The sequence below is a fragment of the Melanerpes formicivorus genome, unplaced genomic scaffold (genome assembly GCF_026170545.1).
Source record: "Melanerpes formicivorus ecotype bairdi unplaced genomic scaffold, bMelFor1.0.p_v2 SCAF_27, whole genome shotgun sequence".
Classification (NCBI taxonomy): Eukaryota; Metazoa; Chordata; class Aves; order Piciformes; family Picidae; genus Melanerpes; species Melanerpes formicivorus.
The window spans coordinates 3,939,253-3,960,968 of NW_027142379.1; the positions used below are offsets into that span (position 1 = coordinate 3,939,253).

Consider the following 21,716-nt stretch of genomic DNA (forward strand, 5'->3'; position numbering starts at 1 on the left):
TTTCCTTCTGTGGATGGAGGGGGTTAAGTTTCATATTGTCTCATATTCCACTTTCGAATGCTAGAAGGCTTAATACAGTTAAGCTTTCTAATATTCAGTTACCTTTTGACTTAGTGCCATGGTACAACAGCTTTATGAATTCACTTGCTATTATATTCCATATAGGGCATTCAGGGTACTACATTAGGAGAGTGTACTCTAGCATTTTGTTGGTCTCAAATTTGTTTCAGGGTGCATGTGCCTGGAAACTCTGTTTCAGCAGAGATGACTATAAGTGTTCTGGAGCTCTAGAGCAGCAGCAAAGGTAGCCAAGAATCATGAAGATGCTGTTGAAGGAGTGAAACATGTAAATGCATATTTGCGTGTGACAGACTGTCCAGAGATTATTTAACATGTTACATATTCAGTTTTCTCCAAACTGTACTGTGCTTGTTACTCATTTTGGGTTTTTTGGTTTTCTTTTTGCCTTCAGTTCTATAGGTGCTGTTGCAAAAAGAATTTAGCAATGGATCAAAGAAAAAATGATAGTTTTGTCCCAAGTATCACACAGTTGGAAGACTTCCTAACAGAACATGACTCCAACGTTGTTTGGCTGTTAGTAGGTAAGCTGAATCTATTCTGGTTTGATTGAATGGTGGTTTGTTGCTGTTGGTTTTGGTGGTTTTTGTGTGTGTGTGTGTACATATAAATGTAGTTCTAAATGCTGCCATACCCATATCAAATTTATTACTGAAAGTCTTCAAAACAGATTCTCATTTGTCATACAGCTGTTTACAGAGGTATGGCAATGCTACTTAGGTAATTCAGAAAGAAAGAACTGTGACTGCAAAATAAGATCTCAGTGAGGAGAACTCTTCATGAAAACCACTTTTTTTCTGACATCAGAGTAAGCTGGTGATTAGCTGTAATGGCATAACAAAGGATTAGCATTGTAACACATGAGAGGCAGATAAAATAACTGTTCCACCAATGTTTACATATCTGCCATTTAATGTGGTGTAGTTTGAAAAGTGATACAAAGACTACTATGTTTTGAGACATGACTTCTAGACTCATTGTGTACCACAGTGAGCCTTTAAGCCAAACCATTGTGTACTCAGTTATAGGCTGTCTTTTTGTAAATAGGCCCATTTTAGGTATGCTAATTTTTTTAGAACACTAGTGCTATTGTTTATATTCATGTAGGTGCTTTTATTTTCTGAATTAATGATCAGGGACAGGCCTAGATTGGGGTGATAGAAGTGTGTGATGAATTTTGACTTTCCAAAAGTAGATAATACCTGCTTTTCAGCCTTGATTCATGGACCTGGAGTGATGAGAAGCACAGGAAAAATAACTTTGTTGACTTCTGGGAAGTTAAACCATCTTAGTTGGCTGTTAATGTACTGGAATCACTTTTCTTTAGGCCAGACTGAATGAAAAGCTCAGAGGCAAATTACCCAGGGATGCTTTCTGAATATTATTTATTTCCTTTTTAGTATGTTGACATGGAAAGTTCATACCCAACATAGTTCTAAGTATAGTCAAGATGAAAAATGTGAAGTTGCCATGCTGATCATTGCTCATGGTAAAATGCAGAACAGATCTTAAAAATTGGTGTCCAGAAGCTTTGACTTAAGACTTGGAGAAATTAAGGTCTTGCACCAAAGCATGTGTCAAATTGCAGCCTGCAGAATTTCCTTTCTCTGGTTTTGCTTCTATGCATCGGATTCTTAGAGCAAACTATTAGTAATCCTACTTGGAAAGTATATAGGGCATAAGTGATTGCATGGAACAGCTGTAATTTAAACCAAAGGCTTTGCTTAGCTTTTTTTTTTCTTGCTTGGTTATATTAACCTTAGAAATGTCTGTTTCACAGAAGGGTGAGTGAACTTGAAGAAATATTATAGTCCGTCGCCTTTTTCTATGGGCAGAATGACCTATATACAGTTACGCACTTTGGGGCAGCTACTGATCTCTTCAGTTTTAAGAAACCACCTGGTGTTCTAGAAATGATGACACAAACAGCAGAAAAAGCTGGGCAGATTCCTATGATTATGAGGTTTTGAGAGAAACATTTTAGTCATATTTATTAACTGCCACAGTTTCAATGAACCATTCCTCCTTTGCTTTCATCTGCTGACCTATGGCATTCCCTTACATGACAGCAAAAAATGACGGCAGTAATTTCTTCTGAGTCCTGAAGCTGCAATCTTGATCCCAGTGAAAGAGCTGATGAATTCTAGAAGTGAATGTATTTCTTTGAGAGCTTTTGCTCAATTCTAGGATAATTTCTAAATAATTTCTGAATACTTTCTAGAATAATTTCTGCAGTAAAATTTTCCAAATGGGATTTCCAAAATACAGTTTCAATGAAGAGGCCTTTAAGATCAAGACTATAATAATGGCGTGAGTAGAGTTTATAGAATCTTTTACTTCATAGTAGAGACTAAATTTGGTGAGGAAAAAGAAAAGGCTGCAATTTGTGGCAGAGGTGAGACTTAGTAGTAAAACCCTTGGGTTAGGCCATAGTCTGGAAACGGCACTGATTTGCTGATTTTTTTTCTCAGTATATGTTACCTTAAGAGGGAACCTTCTTGACTTTAGGCATCTAGAAGTTAAGTGTATAGTTAAACCTTAATCTCAAATCAAGTTTTATTACTGGAATGAGACCCTTCAAGTGTGAGTCATTCCACTTTTCTCCCTACATTGATAGAGGACTGGAGTGAGTGGCTTACTCATCTGAAAGCAAGGAGAAGTAAACATTGCCTTTGGAGTGTGCCTGCCCTGAATGCCAAGAGCAATTTTCTTTCATGGGGTGTAGCTTTAACCCTCCCTGCCTTGTTTGTATATAATTACCCACACAGATCTCATTTGTTTGACGTGTCAAGCAGTTTACCTGTCTTAAGTCCATGAGCTGCTTGAATTTTGACCACACTGACTCCTTTTTTCAGTAAGGAAAAGACAAAGTCATGCAAGACTTTCTCCTCTACTCATCATTCAATAGTGTGCAAGGGTTTTTACGAAGCACTGAAGCTCCCACTGCAAAAAAAATTGAGGAAGCAAAGGACAGGCTGTTTTAGGAAAATTTTTTTTGAGTTATCATCTGAACTCTCTGAAGAGTGAAGTTGTCATACCCATGTGCCTTTCTGCGCTTCAGCTCTTCGATAAAAGGCACAATAAATCTCAGTTTTTGAGTATGAAGTTTCATATATAGATGAAAAACTTGCATTGCACAGTTCAGTTAGCATAATGAGTAGAGATACCTCAAATACAAAAAATGGCTTTCCTTCCTCTGCTTTTGATGAAGCAGAATGGTAATTATCAGTAAATGAAATTAGAACTAGTCCTATTCCTTTTGAGTTTGTCCTTCTGGAAGCTCTGAGAACCCTTATAGTTAGAAATAGGTTACTAGCTCTTAATCAACTGAAGTAAAAATTACTTTGGGGATTAGCAGACCTAATTTTCTTTTAAACATGTTTCTCATTGGATTGCTATTTCCTCTTTTTTCCCCCCTATCAAATTCCATGCTTGAATTGTTGACAGATTTCTGCTAACCCAAGGACTTGTGCATTTCTCTCAGGGTACAGCAATATAGGAAATGGTTTCAGATGTGATAATGTTTCTTCCTGTGCTAGGATATGAAAGAACAGAAATTTAAGTTACAGTTCATGGTTTGGAGGAGGAGGGTAGTGTGACTGTTGTTGTGGTGGTGGCTTTTTAAGGTGCTTTGAAATAAATGACCATGTGGGATAATGCATGTTATGATTTGATCTATGATATTTAATATCTTGGGTGATAAAGGATGCAATGAAATGTGTATTGCCTTTTGCAGGTCCTCAGGAGGATGTGGTGGTGTTGTAGCTTTTTGTTTGTTTGTTTTTAATATATATATATATATATATATGGCAATGGAAGAGCAATGAAGAATCTATGCTTTCTAAACTTCCCATTTCTCCTTTTTTTCCCCCTATCTCTTTATGCTCTTCTCACACTATCTCTCTGAAAACACACTTTACAATGTCCCATCAGTTTCAAGTTGTTTATTTTTTTGGAGGGTAGGAAGAACTTTCTTGTACTTTATAGTCTTAATAGGTAAGGCTTTTATCTAGGTCAGCATGCTTCAAAAATATTTTAATTCATTTTAATCTTTCAACAGCAACAATATTGTCTTGTGGATGGATTATCTACCTAACTTATTATAATTCCCGGAACATTGGACTCATTTTAACGTTGGTACTTAACAGATTATATAAACATGGCTACATCCATATTGGTAAGTTCTCATTACCCTAGTGCCCCTGTTTTCTACTGCTTTTCATTATACCTCAGTTTGCTAAAAACTCTTCAGTAAAATCAAGATGTTCCTTTGTTAACAGTAATTTGAAAATGACCAGCATGGATTTAATTTAAGAAGAGAAAAAGTTTAATATCATGCTTTAGTGAAGGATTCTTGGTGTAGGTGGGAAAATAGCCCCTTTTTACTGAAGTCTGCTACCATTTTACATTTAAGTTCACTTGACAGGTTTTTAAATTTTAAATCAAGTTTACTGTTTAATTTGTATACTTCATCTACTTAAAATCCATACCTTTTCCATTACCCTTGTTTCAAAGTCCTGTGTAATAATGGTCAATGCCCTCAAAGGAGGTGATTGACTGCTGTCCCCCATGGAACTTTCCTGAGCCACTTGTCAAGTTGCTTCATAATTCTGTGTTCAGTGGTGCAGCTTCCTGCTGCCCCACGCTGCTGAGGTGGGTTCTATGGCATGTGAGGTGTGAGTAGCAACTTAAGTGGGCACAGAAGTGCACAGTGGGGTCTCAAGCCTCAGCTCCCAGTTATGGCAGTGTCCTTGCTTTCTAAATAAGCAGTCAGAACTAACCACGTTAATCCATACTGGGACTGTGATACATAGAATTTATACTGCCTGGAACATTTGCACCAAAGTCCATTAACTTTTTTTTAATTATATATTTAAAAACTTTTTTTGAATAAAACAGGTCAGTACAAATCACTTGGGCACTCACCCACATTACAAAAATATCCAGTGCTGAGTCACAGAGGGCTGTATCCCACAACCTCACTCTGACTGCGCTTTTAATTTTCTTTCATTTGTTCTTCCATGTCTTCCTCTGTCTGCTTCCCAGAATGATGATGACTTCACTTCTGGACTTTTTTCTGCAACTATTGATTATAAGTGTAGTGAAAACTTAAACCCAAACCAACCCACCCATACTCACATGCCAAAGATGCTCCTGCAATAATCTGCTTATATCCTCAAACATTTAAGGACTGTAATCCAAACCACTTCAAAATCACCTTTTTGACAGCAATATAGATTAAATCCTTACTGGATGCTACATTTGACCTATGAGCTTTTATTGCAATTTTCCTGTGAAATTCTATTAAGTAAAGGCAGATGGATATAGCTGGACAAATGCATGGTGTTCTTTATAAACTTTATCAGTAAGAAGAGCATAACATTAGTTAAATCCCATAATTAACAGCTTGGCTGCCATCAATTGATGTTGATTTTTTTTAATACAACAAATCATGGTTTTTTTTAACTTTGTGAGTGATATGAAAAGCCTTAGGAGTAATGTGGGCTATTGCATTACCTGCTGTTCTTTTCATGCTTATTAATCATTCCTGCTGTAAACATAATTTGTTATAATACCTGGACTGGAAACTTTCTAGCCATTTAAAATTTGAAAATTATTTTGTCAGGAATCTTTTTTTTTTTCTAATTATGATTTTATATACAGTGGTGTGATACTATAAATGTTCAAAACAGCTTTCCTAAGTCTTTTAATAAGCTTCACAAAGCACCTTAATGTTCCTAAGTGTCTGGTGTCTCGGAGAGTTGGTTGTATTCTTGAGTAGTCTCAAACCCAACACCTTTGAGTTGTGTTCTTTTTGTCACCTGTGTTTTGAATCTCTGACTTCCCTTGTCCTATGAAAGTCAGTGTCTTTTCAAAGGAAAAACTAAAGATACATAGCAATTAATTTCAGATAATTGAATACTATATAATAGAGTAGAATAAACCAGGTTGGAAGAGACCTTCGAGACCATCGTATCCAACACCATCTAATCAACTAAACTATTCTTCCTGTTCAGAAAATAAAGCATCAATAACTTTCAGTTAATGTCTTGCAAACTTTTTTTTTTTCCCCACACTAGGTTCCTTTTCCTTCTCTGTCCTCTCTGGAAAAGTCATGGTTCGTGAAATCTATTTCATCACAGAAGACATGTCTATCAGGTAGAGCTCTCCAAGGAGATGATCTTCTACATAGTCATTTCAAGTGCAGTAAATGTCTAAATGACACATATCAAAATATCATCTTAAAAATTATTGACAAATATATTTATAAATGTTTAGGGGGAAAAAAAAAAAGCCTCATTTGATGGCAGTATTAGTAGTGTTCTGAGACATTTATTAGCTCATATTCTGTTTGAGTGTTACGACTTGGAAGTGAGTACTGGATAAGGTTCCAGTTATTTGAGAAAGAGAACACTTTAGAGTTTGAAGGAGAACTGTTTTTCATTAATGCCTTTCACTCCTTCCTGCTCCCACTCAAATTTGGAAGATTCATTTTGGCCAAGTAATTTACTTTTATTTACTAGAATTGAGAATAATTTGTTTGATGAACTGCACACAAGTGACTTGTTGGTAATTGTGACTCTTATGTTAAATTTGGGAAGCCTTGAGAAGGAAATGGGTGTGGGGTTTTTATTCAGATTTCAGCTAATGCAGTAACTGCATCATATACTGCATGCCTTATGCTGTAGTGCTTCATGCATTAATATTGCTTGTACACTACTACAGCTGCAGCTCTCTGTTCTGTGGCTGCATGATGTGCAACTTCTGTTTTGTCTCATTGATTTGATTTAGAATCCAAGATGGATTTATCATATTTCGATGGTGGAAGATGTACAATCCAAAGCAGAAACAACATGGTAGGTTTCTCAAAAGGCTTTCAAAGTTGAAGTTTACAGGTACAGAAAAATACTTCCTTTGTACAATCATGTGTGCAATTTGTTTGTTGCTATGTCCTTGAACTACATTGAATCATCATGAGGTATGAGATCTTCTAACTGGTTAATCTGTTAGTCATCTGGAACAACACAAGGAAATAAATGCATTATCAGGGACTTGAACCCTTCCTAAGACAAACCATTAACTTTAATAGTAGCCTTCATTACCTTTAGTCTAAGCATAATTGACCCTGTATTAAAGTTTATAACTGTGATAAAGGACTCCTCATGTTCTGGAAGGGATTTCAGCTTCCAAATTTTCGTGTTGTGCTGCCAGCATTTTAGCAAAAATGTTAGGGTAAGGTGTGTTCTGTAGTATTTGATAACCCTGTGTCTTGATGACATCTATGGTTAGAGAAGTGGGGAAGCAGGAAAAATCCATTTATTTTTCTTATCTCTGGCTGAAGAAGGAAGATTAATACTAGATGCAAGAGATAAATTGTATCTGCAGCAAACACTATGAGAAAACGTATGTAGCCAGCGATGTGTGCCTAGTCATTTATAGGATTAGAATCTGGTTGAATGAGCCTTAGGTCCTGCCTCTCTTGACTTTTGAAGTATCTCAGCTCCATTCCTAGTTCAAGGAGATCCAGAAATGGCAGCTGTCTACAGTTGGAGAGGGCACTAATTGAGAGGGTCATTGAACTTTGCAGGGCCTTTTTTTTCTCCCATCTCTACTTTTGAAGTGGCCTCTGATGGTGTGAAGCCTCTTAGATTTGTCAGCAAGCTTGTACAGCTGTTGCTTTGCAAGTACCAACTCAGTGGTAGAAGTACTGTATATGTGTCATGCAGGTAAATAGGAGACACTGATAGAGTGATAGGAATTAGGAAAAGTTGCTCATTCCTATTGATTGAGGCATTACTAAGTAAGCTCTTTATGCTGTAAGAAGGCTAACTCAAAAATTGTAAGCTAGTCTTACAGTTAATTAGATTTTTCCAACCACAGGTTATTGTACATCAGGTTTTCAGAGAATTTTCTTCATATTTCTCTAGTGGCTCATGAAGTGAAAAAATGAATTGAACTTAATGCAATAAAGATAGTTTGTCTTTTGTGGTGCTATTTTTGCTTGGCAATATTGCATGATCTTAACCATTTCTGCTGACATTTAAGACTGCATAATTAATGGTCATACAATCCAAGCAGCCAGGGAGGTCAGAGATTTATAGGTCTGACAACAAAGTAATGTGAATAAAATACTCTTTTTCTCCTGGGAAAAATAACCTTGCTCACTTTACCTTTTGATTATTTATCAGAGGTGCTTTCATTTTCAACCTTAAAAGCAAAGATAAAATCCTCAGTGATTCTTAGTTTATTTTAGTATACTCTTCCCAATCCTTCTTAATCTGCATGATTGCAACAGAAATACCTGTACCTGACCAAATTGTGAGAGCTGCTGGTAAATGACATCTTGAAGACACATATTTTATTCCCATCTGATACTTATAAAAACACAGACCTTAAATATTTTAGTTTTTTTTTTTTATTGGGAAAAAAAAGATATTATGAAGACTTAGATCTAAGCAATAATGATTAATTTCTGAGTGTTGTGGGGTGTTGTAAGTTCTGTATCTGAAGCGCAGGATGCAACAGGAATGGGATTTTATTTAGTTAGTTTTTTGATAGTGGTGATAAACTTGAAGTCTTGTTAGTGTAGACATAGTAAAACCTCATTCTGTGTTTTGTTGTTGTTTTTTAAAGTATTAGAGGGTGGGGTGGTGGTTTTTGTACACAAACGGGAGGCTAGTGGTGCATCCTAAAGTACTTGGAGACCTTAATAGGGGAAGTAACTTTCAGGTCATTTCAGGTGTCCTTGACATCACCTCTGTGGTAATGGGCTGTATTCGATAATCCATTTATCAATATGACATTCCTAAGTGTCTTAGGCAACCAAATTGGTGTGTGGAGATCAAATCTTATTTTTGTTATTAGGAAAAAGAGATAGTTGTCTTTTCAAAACCTCTTTAAAGAAATAAATTGCTTCATATAATTTAATTTAGTTAATGAAGTCTAATGCTTGCCTCCAGGAGTTGAAAAACTACATTTATTTGTCTTCTTGATGATACTGACATCTCCCTGGTGAACAGTTGTGGATCCCAGTCTTTGTTCATGTCATCCTTTGTCTATATCTTATTGATGCAAGTGACATTAGCATCAAGCAGATTTGATAGTGCTCTGAGGAAAACAGGAAGGAACTGAAACTGGCTCATTTACTTTTTTGACTCCTGTTCCAGAAAACTCTGATGTCAGTGTGTTCTGGAGACTCACTGTATGTTTACTTTTTGTATAATGATGTGGAAATTTCTGGTAATTTAGATGTGAGTGGTAAAAAGTTGATTGCAGTTTGGTAAATCCATTGTATAGATGCTTAACATTGGGGAACAAATGAATTTATTAGGAAAGAAGGTGCATTTAATAAAGCAGGTGTCTCTACATGTGGCTTTTGGGCAGTTGTATTTCTTCTTTTTACCCTGACCACAACAGGAATGTTTGCCCTGATTTCTTAATTCCTGTTGTATATGGGAAATGTTGCTTTCTGTTGGTAGCCCCTGAGTTACAGATCAGAGACTGCTGTAATAACCGTTGATGCTTCAGCTTCCTAAAGTCTGTTTGACTTAGAAAGGCCAGATCAGGTTTTAGAGCAGCTCAGGTCTCTTGAGTGAATGTGTAACGGGCACTCTTTCAACTGGGTAATTAGGGGGAAAGTGTGCAAGCTCTTTCCTCACATTAACTACATAATTAGGTCATACTATCTAAGGCAAAAGTATGTCAAAGTGTGCCACAAACAGCTCTGTATGCCATCAGCAGATGTTAAACTAGTTTTGAAGTATCAGAGTCAAACTGATACTGCAGTTGAAATTTTAAATTTGGGGGAATGTTGACTGATTGTGCAAAATGCTTTCTGTTTTCTGTTTCTCTGCAGATAAAAAAACAACCAAACTTTTTCCCAGTACTAGCTTGGCTAGAACCATTTGGTGTTTGAGATTGAATTGGTCACAAGTACTGATATCTGTGCTAAAAAGCAGAAGCTGGCACTGAGGCTTCTGTGCTGTCCATAAAGAGGGAATTTTGGTTGGTTGGTGTTCTCTATGGGACTGAATAAAGCTCATTTACCATTTTTTGCAGCTCTTGCCTGGATTTATTTTTGAATTGTGACCTAAGGATAAAGTGCCTTTCAGGTTTTTTGTTTTGCATCCAACTGTCTTATTTGCTAAGTTTTACTGATTTTCTTGATGCAGTTATTTTGTGGAGGTGGGTGTTCTACTGATTCTTAATGTGGACTTCAGCAGCTGCTCATTACTGTGAGTGTTTTTGCAAAATGTGCATATTTGAAAAGCTGTAAATATTGCAAGGGAATGATGGAACAGAATTGGAAACTCTTTCCCTCCTATTTGTTTAGATCCAAAGGCAGAAACACGACTTTATATTATGGTAAATGACTTTGAATTTCATGTGTACAATCGCTCTGAGCTTTATGGACAGCTTCAAGAACTGTTTGGCTTGGATCCCACAATAATTCCACCAAAGAAAGAGGATGAAAAAGCACAAGTGAATGGGAGGCAGAGAGCACATACCAATCTTGAAAGGTAAATTATTATTCGTTTTGCTGTTTTGTTGATGCTTTGTTTTGCAGAGTGCTGAACTAATTGGGTAATGTTTTGTTAATGTATGCTCCGGAGGCCAAATGGCTGAAGCACAGCTAAGAGAGAAATTGCACTGACAAGCCTGACAGTCTAAATCTTTTTCTTTTCCTCAGACTTCCTACCATAATAATTAAAAAGCACAACCAAACATTCCTAGTTTAATGATAAGAGACAAGTTGAAAAACCTATTTGAAGCACAGTGTGTAAAGGGAGCATGTGTTGAAGAGGATTATGTTTGCAGGATAATAATGCCATTGCTCAGTAGAAGCAAGAGCTGCTCATTCATGATATTGCCTAGGCAAAATTTGAGCATTGGTATTGGGAGGACTTACTGGTTTTTTAGCTTGAAGTTCAGGCTGATTTCACAAGTTGTCACTCTAGGGTATGTGTTTGTGTACAGCTACACAAACCTTTTCTTATTTTTTGTGGTACCCCAGAAAACATGGTGCAGGTCTATAAGGAGTTCTTCTTCATGATATATGTGTAGTGGAGTCTGATTTTCAAATAGAGAAGTCTCTATTTGGGCAGATTCACACCAAACTGATTTATTGATAGGAGCAGAGGAAGTCTAATGAGTCCTTCCACTGCTGCTGCCAGGCCAATACATGCTGGTAAATTACATAATGGGCATGTGAGGGATGCTGCAGCAGCCCTGAGTGTGGGTAAGGGATGGGTCTCCAAACCAGGCTCTTCATGTTTTCATCTTACACCCTTATGGGCAGGTGCAGGAAGGACTTCTGCCTTTAGGGGAGGATGTGTCATGGGAAATGAAAAATCCCACACTTAAATAGCAATGCTGAAAACAGACCAAGTTCCTCTGAGGAAAATTTGGTTGACTACTGCTTTGTGTTTGACTTCTACCTATCCAGTGTTCAGCTCAAGGTGTAGTTCATGTGCTTCCTGCTCTTCCAGGCTATAGAGGAATGTGCAGTAGGCTACTAGCAGCTCCCTTACAGGAGACACCCATCTGGGAAGCAGTGTCCCCAAGAGCTGTGCACTGGAGACCTCCAGGAAAACAAGTTGGTTAATTCTTCTGCAGAAAAGACAGAATAATAAAACCTGTTTTGGTTTTTTCCCCCTACAGTGTTAAAGTAAAAACAGAATCTCAAGACCCTTCTTCTTCTTGGAGATCGCTTATTCCAGTCATTAAAGTCAATGTGAGCACGGTAAGTGAGAACACCTTAATAATGAAAACATGTAGCAGCATACTGACACAGGTTTTTCTGATACTTTCTTTGTGATCTCCTTCATGCTTCAAAAATGTTTTAAAATGACACCACCAGCACTCTTCTGTCACAGTGGTAAATCGTGCTGGTGCTGATGGAAACAGGGTTACGTTCTTGGGTGTGGGAAATACTCATAATGTTTTCAAGAATATCACCAAGCAATTAAGCTAGGTGATAGGTGCTGTACAATGTGTGATCTGTTGGGCTTTGGGAGGTGTTTGGGGTTTCTTTTAATCTTCCCCCCCCGCTTCTCTGCATCTTTTAATAGGGATATTTGATCACATTACTTAAAAATTGATGTTACCTCCCCCCAAAAGAACCCAGGAAAACTGTTACTGAGGTGACAGGAGATAGAATATTGGGAGTTTAATGTATGAGGTAATATTTTTCAATATGCACAGAATATGGCCAGGATTTTTTTCCATGGTCTTTTGTTTGTGTATGACTGCTTTAACTGCATTATTATAGGTAAATTAGACAGACATACATATGTGAAAGAGCAGTGTATAATGAATAATTGTTTGGGCTTTGTTACGATTTAGGGTCGCTTGGCATTTGGGAATCATTATCAGCCACAAACACTTTGCATTAACTTTGACGATGCTTTTTTGACATACACCACAAAACCACCTTCAAGCCACCTCGATCAGTTCATGCACATTGTGAAAGGAAAACTAGAAAACGTTAGAGTCATGCTGGTTCCAAGTCCAAGATATGTTGGTCTTCAAAATGATGAGTAAGTTTTGAGCATTTTTGTATCCATATCCATATTTTAAGAAAATGAAGACTTCAATATTGTGTTTCTGTGGTTTTAGTTTTCTTAGTGTGTTTAGGCAGTTGGTGTTTTTACCAATCTGAAGATTTTAAATGTTGGATCTTTGTTTTATTTATGAAGTACTGTTTCCTCTCTCATTCTAGATTTCTATTATATGATTTTTGTGTGTTCTGCTCTATGCTTCATGTCCTGCATTGAACTTTTCCTTCACTCGGGTGCTATAGCTGTACACAGGCCTTGACAGCACAAGTTCTAGGATAAAAGCAGCACTTAAGGTGTAGAGCTGATTTGCATGTGACTTGGAAAATATTTTAAAAAACCATAGACAGAGCTGCACAGTACTTGTGTAGTAGAAATTATGTTATCTTTTGAAGGTAAATTGTTGATCCTTTTACCTCTGTATGTTCTGCATAAATGGGGTTATGCAGCTTTAACAAACCAATAAAAGAAGGGGTGCTTACATTAAATGGTTTGATACTAGGATTCTTGTTTTATTATACCTAAATCAGCAAGACATTTATGTGCATACTATGTTAACATTCTTGATTGGTATGGCATGAATATCATAACCAGAAATTTCTGCATTAACTTATTTAAGGCTTACAATGTTACATATTCAGCAGATAATTAGATTTGGACAAGGCTGCTAAATTTCAGTCTTTCACAGGCAATATTTGCTCAATATGAAAATAAATAAAGTATGCTATCCTTGGATAATTGTGTATGTGTGTTTAGGTAAAATAATTGCACCTATTTTATACCTCTTAAGCAACAATATGAATTATAATTACCTTTTGACTATACCTTAATTGGCTTTTTATCAGCCAAATACTGCTGTCTATAATATGCCTTTTTATGTTTTCAATGAACGTTCTATGGATGCGTGCAGAACCTTACTCTTCCAACATGGCAACAGATAAAATTTCTCCAATTAATACTGAAACCAAACAAGATTAAAACCAAACAGGATTAAGATGCTCAAACTATTAGCTTTTCCCTGTGCTTCCGCTATTTTCTTTTGATGCTGTTACCATCCTTGCAGCTCCTGATGGCTGAATGATGGCATATGTGCAGAAAACATGTGCCCTAATTTACTGGGTAGATTTAACAAATGACCCAGTTCACTGGAAACTGGGAGTATTTGAGTCTTTAGAGCCTGCCCTCTTATGCTTTTTTGACTTAAAAAATTAAGCCATGTCTTAACTTTCAGAAACTCCTGCAGGCAATGCACATATAAAACCACCTAAGTGACTTGCTGAAATGTGTAGCAGACTGACTAATCAATACAAGCATCAAAAATCCACCTTGGAAACTGTCATGTTACATTACAAACAGACATCTCAGCACCTCCATCACTTTTTGGAAACAGATCCTCCAAAAACCAAGGAAAAAAAGAAATTGTGCAGGAAATCAAAGCAGAAGCAGTTTGGAGAGCAGGCTCAAAGTGTAAGTTTAGGATGAATGTTAGGAAATACTTGTTAATGAGGATGATGAGCTCATTATCATTCATTGCCATTATCTACTTCATTTTGCAAATGGCCTGTGGTGAGATTTCTAGGATTCTACAACTTAAATCAGCTGAGTCTGGCAAGGTGTAGCTATTCCTGCTGAATAGTTAGGTGATTAGGTGGCCTCATTAGGTACCTTCCTCTCCTATTTTCTGCAAAGGTAGTTCCACATGCCTTTTAAGTTGAGAGTACAGCTAAAAGCAGCAGTATTGTTGTTTTTGCATGGCTATGCAGTGAACAGTAATCATGGAATTCATCCTATTAAGAAAAGTATACATTGATCTCAAATCTAAATTGTGGCTTCCTTTGAGCCCCCATTGGTGTGCTTGAGAGGCTGCAATAACTAATTCATGGTGCCATGCCCTAGTGTGCTTTCCAGTCTTACTGACCTACCTGTGCATATTGAGGAGTCTGGCAAAGTAAACTGAGCTCTTCCCATGAACGGCTATTTATGTATCCCTAAATGCTTTCCTTCCCACTTCTGTTGCTGAAGCACTAAACAATTTTGTTCACAGCTTGCTCTGTTTGCATCTCACTGGGGAGGCCAGTTCTATTTTGGACAGAAAAAAGCAATAATTGGAAAACTGGGAGTAAATAGGAAGTATTTAATCTTCCGTGCTGTCTTTACTCCTGAAGTAAAATTAATTTTAAGGTTCCTGCTCTGTTGCTTTTGAAGAACATTTGGTTGTAGATGGGATCTACATCTGCCTTAGGTGTTTTCCAAACTTTCATGTGTTTAAGATCCAGTAAAAGGGGCAATGTACTTCTAACAGGTCACACACTCAGATTGTTCTTCTGTCACTGGAATTTCCTTTTTTTGGTTAAAATGTGGGAATTTAGAAAAGTGACTGATAAGTGGCAAAAATGTATTTTCTAGTTAAAAAAAAAGTTTTTTTTTAAATCAAATTTGAATTTGTGTAAATTATGAAATTATTCTATAAATGATAAAAATTACAATATTGTAACTACTATAAAATGTGATTATATGTAAATTAACATGTGGGAGCACCATAAGAGAGGGAGAGTAATACACCAACATAATAATGTTAGGAGATGTTTCATATATTAATTTTATCACTTGGATCCTTTTATATGAGGGAACTGTTATTAAGGAAGAACAGACTTTTTTTACTAATGGTCTAATTACTGAAGATGTCGTGTCCCTTTGGTTTAAAGTGCTATTTTAGTAAGAAAACAATTAGCAGGAGAAAGACTGATATAGGACAAGGAGAAAGGAACTCTTGATGGAAAGAAATGCTGAAAGTAAAACTTTGGTAGCTGGTTGTGGTTTGCAATACCTGAAAAGTGTTTTTGTGGAGAGCTATCTTCATGCTCTTCAGAAACTTTTAAGTTACTTAAGTTACTTTATGTAAAAAGAATGATAACAGCAATGTAGTGATCAAGCATTTTTTTGCAAAACAGAGTAGTCCTAGCCTAGAAATATGACATCTACCTTTTTGATAGGAGATTTGAGGCACATAGACTTGGGTATTCTCAGTGTTTATGCTCAGAAGTTGATAGTCAGAGGTAGCAGCCAGACCAGGAATCACAGCATGATAGGGAGGGAAAGAGAGGAACTGAAGTTAGAAGCTGCACTTAAGGTTTAGCATTTGGACAGACCATGGTGTGGCCCTGGCACTTCAATTTTGTTCACCCTTCTGGTACTGTGATGAGACATGCCTGGTAGACAAGGTAGTCTGTGGCTTTTGCAAGCAGCCTGCAGTCAGACTGCTGGTAAGACCAGTATAGACACATGGAACTGATGCTGTGAGATTGCAACAAGTGTGGGTGCTGGATAGGTTCCACATGCACTGTATCTCCAGTGTTGACTTGCCTGGTAGGGATAGCAGCTTTATTAATGATTTCATGGTTAAATATATATGGCTTGCAAGCTACAAGTGAACCTGGCCTATGTAATCTCTTCCATTATGATGAATATGTTCCATTTTAAATGACTTGAATTCCTGGAGATTAATCTCAGTGCATTGCTTTTTAATTATCCTCTTTGCACTCTTTCCCATTATAGACCACCAAGACTGATGGGTGAAGGTTTTGTTGTAATGCAGTCCAATGATGTGGATATCTATTACTACATGGATGAACCAGGTACCTTCTCCTAAAGATGAAATTTTGAGGGATCTGAAGGCTATTTATTAATTTAATTGTCTGGAGGTAGTAGAGAATTTATTCTCTTCAGTGCTGAAAAGCCTCTGTGCTGAAAGAGTTAGTGTCATGTTTTGGAGTCAGTAAAAGCATTCATAAGCACACATACGAATGCTTAAGTTTATAAGTTTCAGGGGTTTTTTTTTGCAAATGAAAGAAAAAGATCAATGAAACCAGTGGGAGAAAGACTTCATCTGTCTCATATTATATTTAGGAGGGAATGAAATTTTGAACTGCATATTTAAACCTGCTCTGTATGTCAGCATTTCACTGACATTAGCAAGCAGTGCTTCAGAAAATCTTCAGGACTTCTTGGCATATTTTTGCCTTTGCACTAAGAGCCTGCATTGAATTGTGGCTTGACATTTATGTACTGTAGTGGCCTCAAATAAAACTGCCATCAGGACACTTGAATTGTCTTGTGCTTAGCAAACAATTTTCCTGCTAATTTGAAGCAGCTTCCTTTATTAATCCGTTTATTATATTATGTAATATAGGTCTTGTACCGGAGGAGACAGAGGAGAGTAATGATGGAGAAGCAAACAATGAAGACAGCAAATTGCAGGATTTGCCACCATGTTGGGGTTTGGACATTGTTTGTGGAAAAGGAACAGATTTCAACTATGGGCCTTGGGCTGATAGGCAGAGGTATTACAATGTTTTGCTTCTGTAGTTTGAATCTTTAATAGCTATTATTATTGAGAAAACATTCTAAAGTTTCCAGTGTGTGATTGCTCAAACTTGTCATTTGTATGGGATGGGCTAGGCAGTCTGAGAGTCCTGCCACAGTGGTTTAAGATTAGTAAAGTCTTTGTTGTTTATCTTGTTGACCTTCCAAATTTAGGACCACTGAGTGGATTTTGCAATTGAATAAATTATGTTCCTATTTTTTTGAACCAAGTAGTTTTACTCTATATCAAGTGTCACTTACCTAAGGGTTTAACCCTTTGACTGGCTACCTTTTGGGCTGTCATACTCTTAATTAGCTCCTGGATGGGAGTACACTGCATGTTAATGAGAAAATGTTATGGAAGTACAAATCTGGCTATGGAAATAACGACAGTGGAATTATTTATTCCTGCTTAGGAGAGTCAACTTCCTGTAGTCTCTAAACTATTTATTACCTGGGTATCTTAATGACAAAAGTAAGCAGAGCTCTACTACTATTCCTCCCTTAGCCCTTGATGTTTTGCGTATGAGTGTTTCTGGTGGAGACAATAGGATTGTTTAGAGAGTAAAGGACTATTAAGTAAAAGTGACATGCTCCATACTTTCACTTTTTTCTCCCCTATTAATTACAGATTGATACTTCTCTTGACCTCCATTAATTCTCCTGTGAAACTGTTATGATTAACTGTCTCTTAGGAGTGTGAGGATGGCAGACCAAAGAGTAGTCATTAGATATAAAAGTATCATAGAGAATTTAAGAGAGAATGCCAGTTATCAGAGCAGAACATTGCTGGGAACACAAAGTCAGTGCATCATTAGTGATATTTGTAATACAACCAAGAAAGCTCACCTCGATAATATGCTTTTTCTAATTATAACTGGCTAAGTAGAAGGCAGCTTGGTGCCTATGCAGAGTGTGTAGGGTTCTTAGATGTGTACCTGGGAATATTTTGCATTGTGCCATGGATACAAGAGAGAATTTTGGAAAGTGCCTGAGCATTTTAGAAGCACAGGTCTGTAGCAGTTCTTTGAACATTGTACTCTCCATTCATACAAAGGCTCCTACAAGTACTGACCTTCAATACATCATGTCATAAAGTCTTGGGTTTCCCCAGGATTTAGACAGCATGTGTTGTGTGCCTTATTTCACCCTCTTGAGTCCTATGTAAGCTGTGCTGTGGCTTTCCTTTCTTGCAGTTGCATGTTCACATATGAGTCTGCAGAAACTAGGCTTCACTTTGCTCCCTTTCTGAGGTCCTGAAGTTTTGTGTTTTGTTTATTTCTGGGCATTGCATCAATTATTTATGCACAAACCAAAGCATAAACAGATTACTTCCTACCATGTTTTTGTAGCAGCTTTATAAACCCAAGATTAGGAATAAAACAAAAAACAGAGCTTGTTTACCATCTGATTCAAAATATTTTTGTTCTAAATCATTTATAGTCTGTCCATTTATGGTTTTTATACAAAAATCACTTTTTGTCATTGAAACCTTTGGAGATTGCATTAATGAGTTGGAAGGCTCCCATGATGAATACATTAAATATTCTTTCTTACCACATCCAGTGGTTGTCTAAAGACTCTGCTAACTGGAAAAGAATTGTGAATCAAACAGATCCATAAATATCTCTATATTTCTTCTGTGAATAAATCCAACTCTTTTTTTTCCTTCTTCCCCCTAGGGACTGTTTATGGAAGTTTTTCTTCCCACCAGACTACCAAGTTATGAAAGTCACAGAAATTGCTCAGCCTGGGAAACCGAGGCAGATTCTTGCTTTTGAGCTGCGGATGAATATTATTGCAGATGCCACCATTGATTTGCTTTTTACCAAAAACAGGGTAAATATTGAGAACTTGGCTAGAAAATAACTTGTCTGCTGTGATGAAACTGTGCATCTTGGTTGTGCATGTTTTTACTTGTCTCAGGTCTTACTTTTTGTGACTGAAAAGAGAAAGTATAGTGTTGAAAAATACACATTCATCTGCCTTCTTAGGCCTTGAATCAGAATGTCTTGTACTGTTTCTGTTAGTGGGTCTAAGTCAGCATTTTTTAAGCCTAAAAATGGAGTTTTTGCTATCAGTGCACATGGACAGTTCAGTAGGAATTTTCTGAAAGGCAAGGAAGATTTCAGTCATCAGGTACTTTAATCCAGGTGTGGATGATGATAGCCAGAGGCATAAAGTACACTGGTTGATAGTGGTGAGCCTTAGAAATGATGTTTGCATTTTTTTCCTTTCTTGCAATGCAGGAAACTAATGCTGTACATGTAAATGTTGGTGCAGGATCATATCTGGAAATAAATATTCCCATGACAGTAGGTGAAAATGGTGAGTTAAGCCTAAGCTTAATTTGTTTTCCTACTGGTTTTCCTTAACAATTTTCTTAATTCTTATGTGAATGCCTTGTAGTGCTTTTTCCACGTGTCTGTGAGAGATAGGTCTTCTTATGTAAAGGAACAAAAAACTATTTCCTTTTATGTTTCATTGCAAAATAATAAAGTATGTGTGCAATATTAAAGTTACCTCCATGTTTTGCCTGGGTTAGGGAACACAGATTTCTGAGCTAGTTGACAATTTAACTGTGGATTGTGGTGTGGATTGAGGCAGTTAATAGATATGTTGTCAGCTCAGAGCAGGAAGATTTCTTCAGTAGGATGAGCATAGTAGTTGAATCATGCTGAGCAATGAGTTATGAGAACTACTTCAATCATAGTTTATTTAAACAAAAGAAACCTCCAAAATCCAAGGTGGAGGCAAGTATAAAGTTATGGCTGTATTGCTTGCATTTACTCATTTTATTGGCTGGTTTCAAGCCCTTTGCTAAGTTGTTCTCGTGATTCTTTCGGGCATACTTGAGTTTTATTCTGCAACTTGAGCTGAGAGGCTCCAGAACCGGAGCCTTTCCAGCAGGCCCAGCAAGAAGACTTCTGTTGTCTCTCCTACAAGGAGACAGAAGATTTTAAGCTTGTCATTGACAAACAGTAGAGGACAGAGTTATTATATTACTAATTTCCACTGTGATGTTTCACTGGTGAAAATAATCTTGCTGTATGTGGAAGTCTTATGTCTGAATGACTGTTTTTATAACTCTTGCTTGCTAGGCTATTCACCCACAATTAAAGGGCAGCTTCTACACGTTGATGCCACCAGCAGTATGCAGTACCGGACTCTCTTAGAAGCTGAAATGTTAGCTGTAAGTTGGCACTAAGAAGCACAAAACTTGTGTCTTTAGGGGATTTTTACTAAAGAATGTATTTATTTGTCTACAGAACAGGTTCTTAATACAGATATATGCCTTTAGAATGTGTTTTGCAGAACCTAACAAGAAAGAACTTTGTCCATGCACATAACTCTGCACGTGTGTAACTTCAGCTTACATAACTTATACGCCAAGTTTAATGGGTTTTGAAAGCAGTGGGGGGGGGATTTGAGTTCCATTTATAAATCTGCCCTCATTTGTTATGAAGCTATGTGTTCATATAGGCTTTACCACTGTAAATGATTGCACTCTCTAGCTGTGCTACAGAGTCTGTGTGCATGAGTATTTAAAAGTACCTCAGAGTGTTTGAACTATGGGATACAGATGTAATACTGCATTATTCTTTTGTTTGCCTAGCATTTCACTTCTACAGTACTGTATATCTGTAGATTACCTTTCTCACTGATTTTCAAATGACCTTACATGAGTGGTGTTTTTAAATTGAGTATCATATAAATGGTTGAAAAATACTATATTGAGGAATTCTATCTTTAGTGTAAAAAGTGATACTTCTAATGGAAACTGTGATTGATAAATTACTTGCTACACCTACTGCAACAGATGTATCAAAAGTTTGTACTATAGCTTTCCAAATAAATGAATACACTAACACTTGACCTTCAAGCACTGAAAGAGAGAGAGATTAAATTATTAAAGAACTGGAGAGGCCTTCTGTTCATCCCAGCAGGAATACAGTTTTAATTATTCAGCAGAGTATGTATGTGAACACTGCTGAGCTACAGGGTCAAGCATTGTCATCTTTTCAAGTAACTCTGGTGCTTTAATATCTTGTTCACAGTTTCACATTAATGCCAGCTATCCCCGGATATGGAACATGCCACAGACATGGCAATGTGAACTTGAGGTTTATAAAGCAACCTATCATTTTATCTTTGCCCAGAAAAGCTTCTTTACAGGTAATATCTTTACTAAATATGTTTAGCAAATTAAATATTCTGGTTTTAGAATGTCTTGTCAGGCTTTGCAAAGGTGTACAAGATCAGGTACTCTGGTTCTACATACTCAGCACAACAAATTATATCTGCAGAAAAGTGTCCTGGTGTTTTCTGTTGCCTTCAATTCTTATATTTGAGTAGAGAAACCAAATAACTTAATCTTCTATCATCTAAACTGCATTTGGTCTGCAGTTATGCTAAGTGTTCTTGAATTCCTAATGAATTTATTTCTGTCAGGGCTTTTGATTTGTTTAGTATTTTTTTTAATCAACAATTTGGATGTTGATTTCTCTGATATCTCTCTCTTTGGCTGACTGATTTTCAACTACTTAGGCTTTAGGTTGTGTCCATGTGGCTGACAGATGGTGAGAGAAAGTCATTTGCTCCTTAGAATTTTGGCTGTGCTGAAGAATATGCACACACAAGGCAGTACAATGTGATACAGCATCACCAAACTGTTGCTGAAGGTTCCAGCTGCAGCAATGGAAAGAAAGCCCCATCAAT

General features: G+C 36.9%; 1 protein-coding gene across 12 annotated transcripts in view; it reads left to right on the top strand.

The window, feature by feature from the left end:
- Window positions 1–21,716, top strand: part of BLTP1 (bridge-like lipid transfer protein family member 1) — a 99,631-nt gene that overhangs the window by 7,859 nt on the left and 70,056 nt on the right. For 11 of the 12 annotated variants that reach the window (XM_068153971.1, XM_068153969.1, XM_068153970.1 and 8 more), the window contains exons 2-14: window positions 473–602; window positions 4,139–4,255; window positions 6,159–6,237; window positions 6,871–6,935; window positions 10,412–10,598; window positions 11,740–11,821; window positions 12,424–12,617; window positions 16,191–16,270; window positions 16,825–16,975; window positions 18,680–18,836; window positions 19,247–19,325; window positions 20,099–20,190; window positions 21,056–21,173. In XM_068153971.1, the coding sequence (XP_068010072.1) occupies window positions 506–602; window positions 4,139–4,255; window positions 6,159–6,237; window positions 6,871–6,935; window positions 10,412–10,598; window positions 11,740–11,821; window positions 12,424–12,617; window positions 16,191–16,270; window positions 16,825–16,975; window positions 18,680–18,836; window positions 19,247–19,325; window positions 20,099–20,190; window positions 21,056–21,173 (1,498 nt within the window). In that variant the 5' untranslated portion in view covers window positions 473–505. Of the gene's footprint in view, window positions 1–472; window positions 603–4,138; window positions 4,256–6,158; window positions 6,238–6,870; window positions 6,936–10,250; window positions 10,314–10,411; window positions 10,599–11,739; window positions 11,822–12,423; window positions 12,618–16,190; window positions 16,271–16,824; window positions 16,976–18,679; window positions 18,837–19,246; window positions 19,326–20,098; window positions 20,191–21,055; window positions 21,174–21,716 lie in introns of those variants that run through there. The other variant, XM_068153980.1, reaches the window with a different exon arrangement.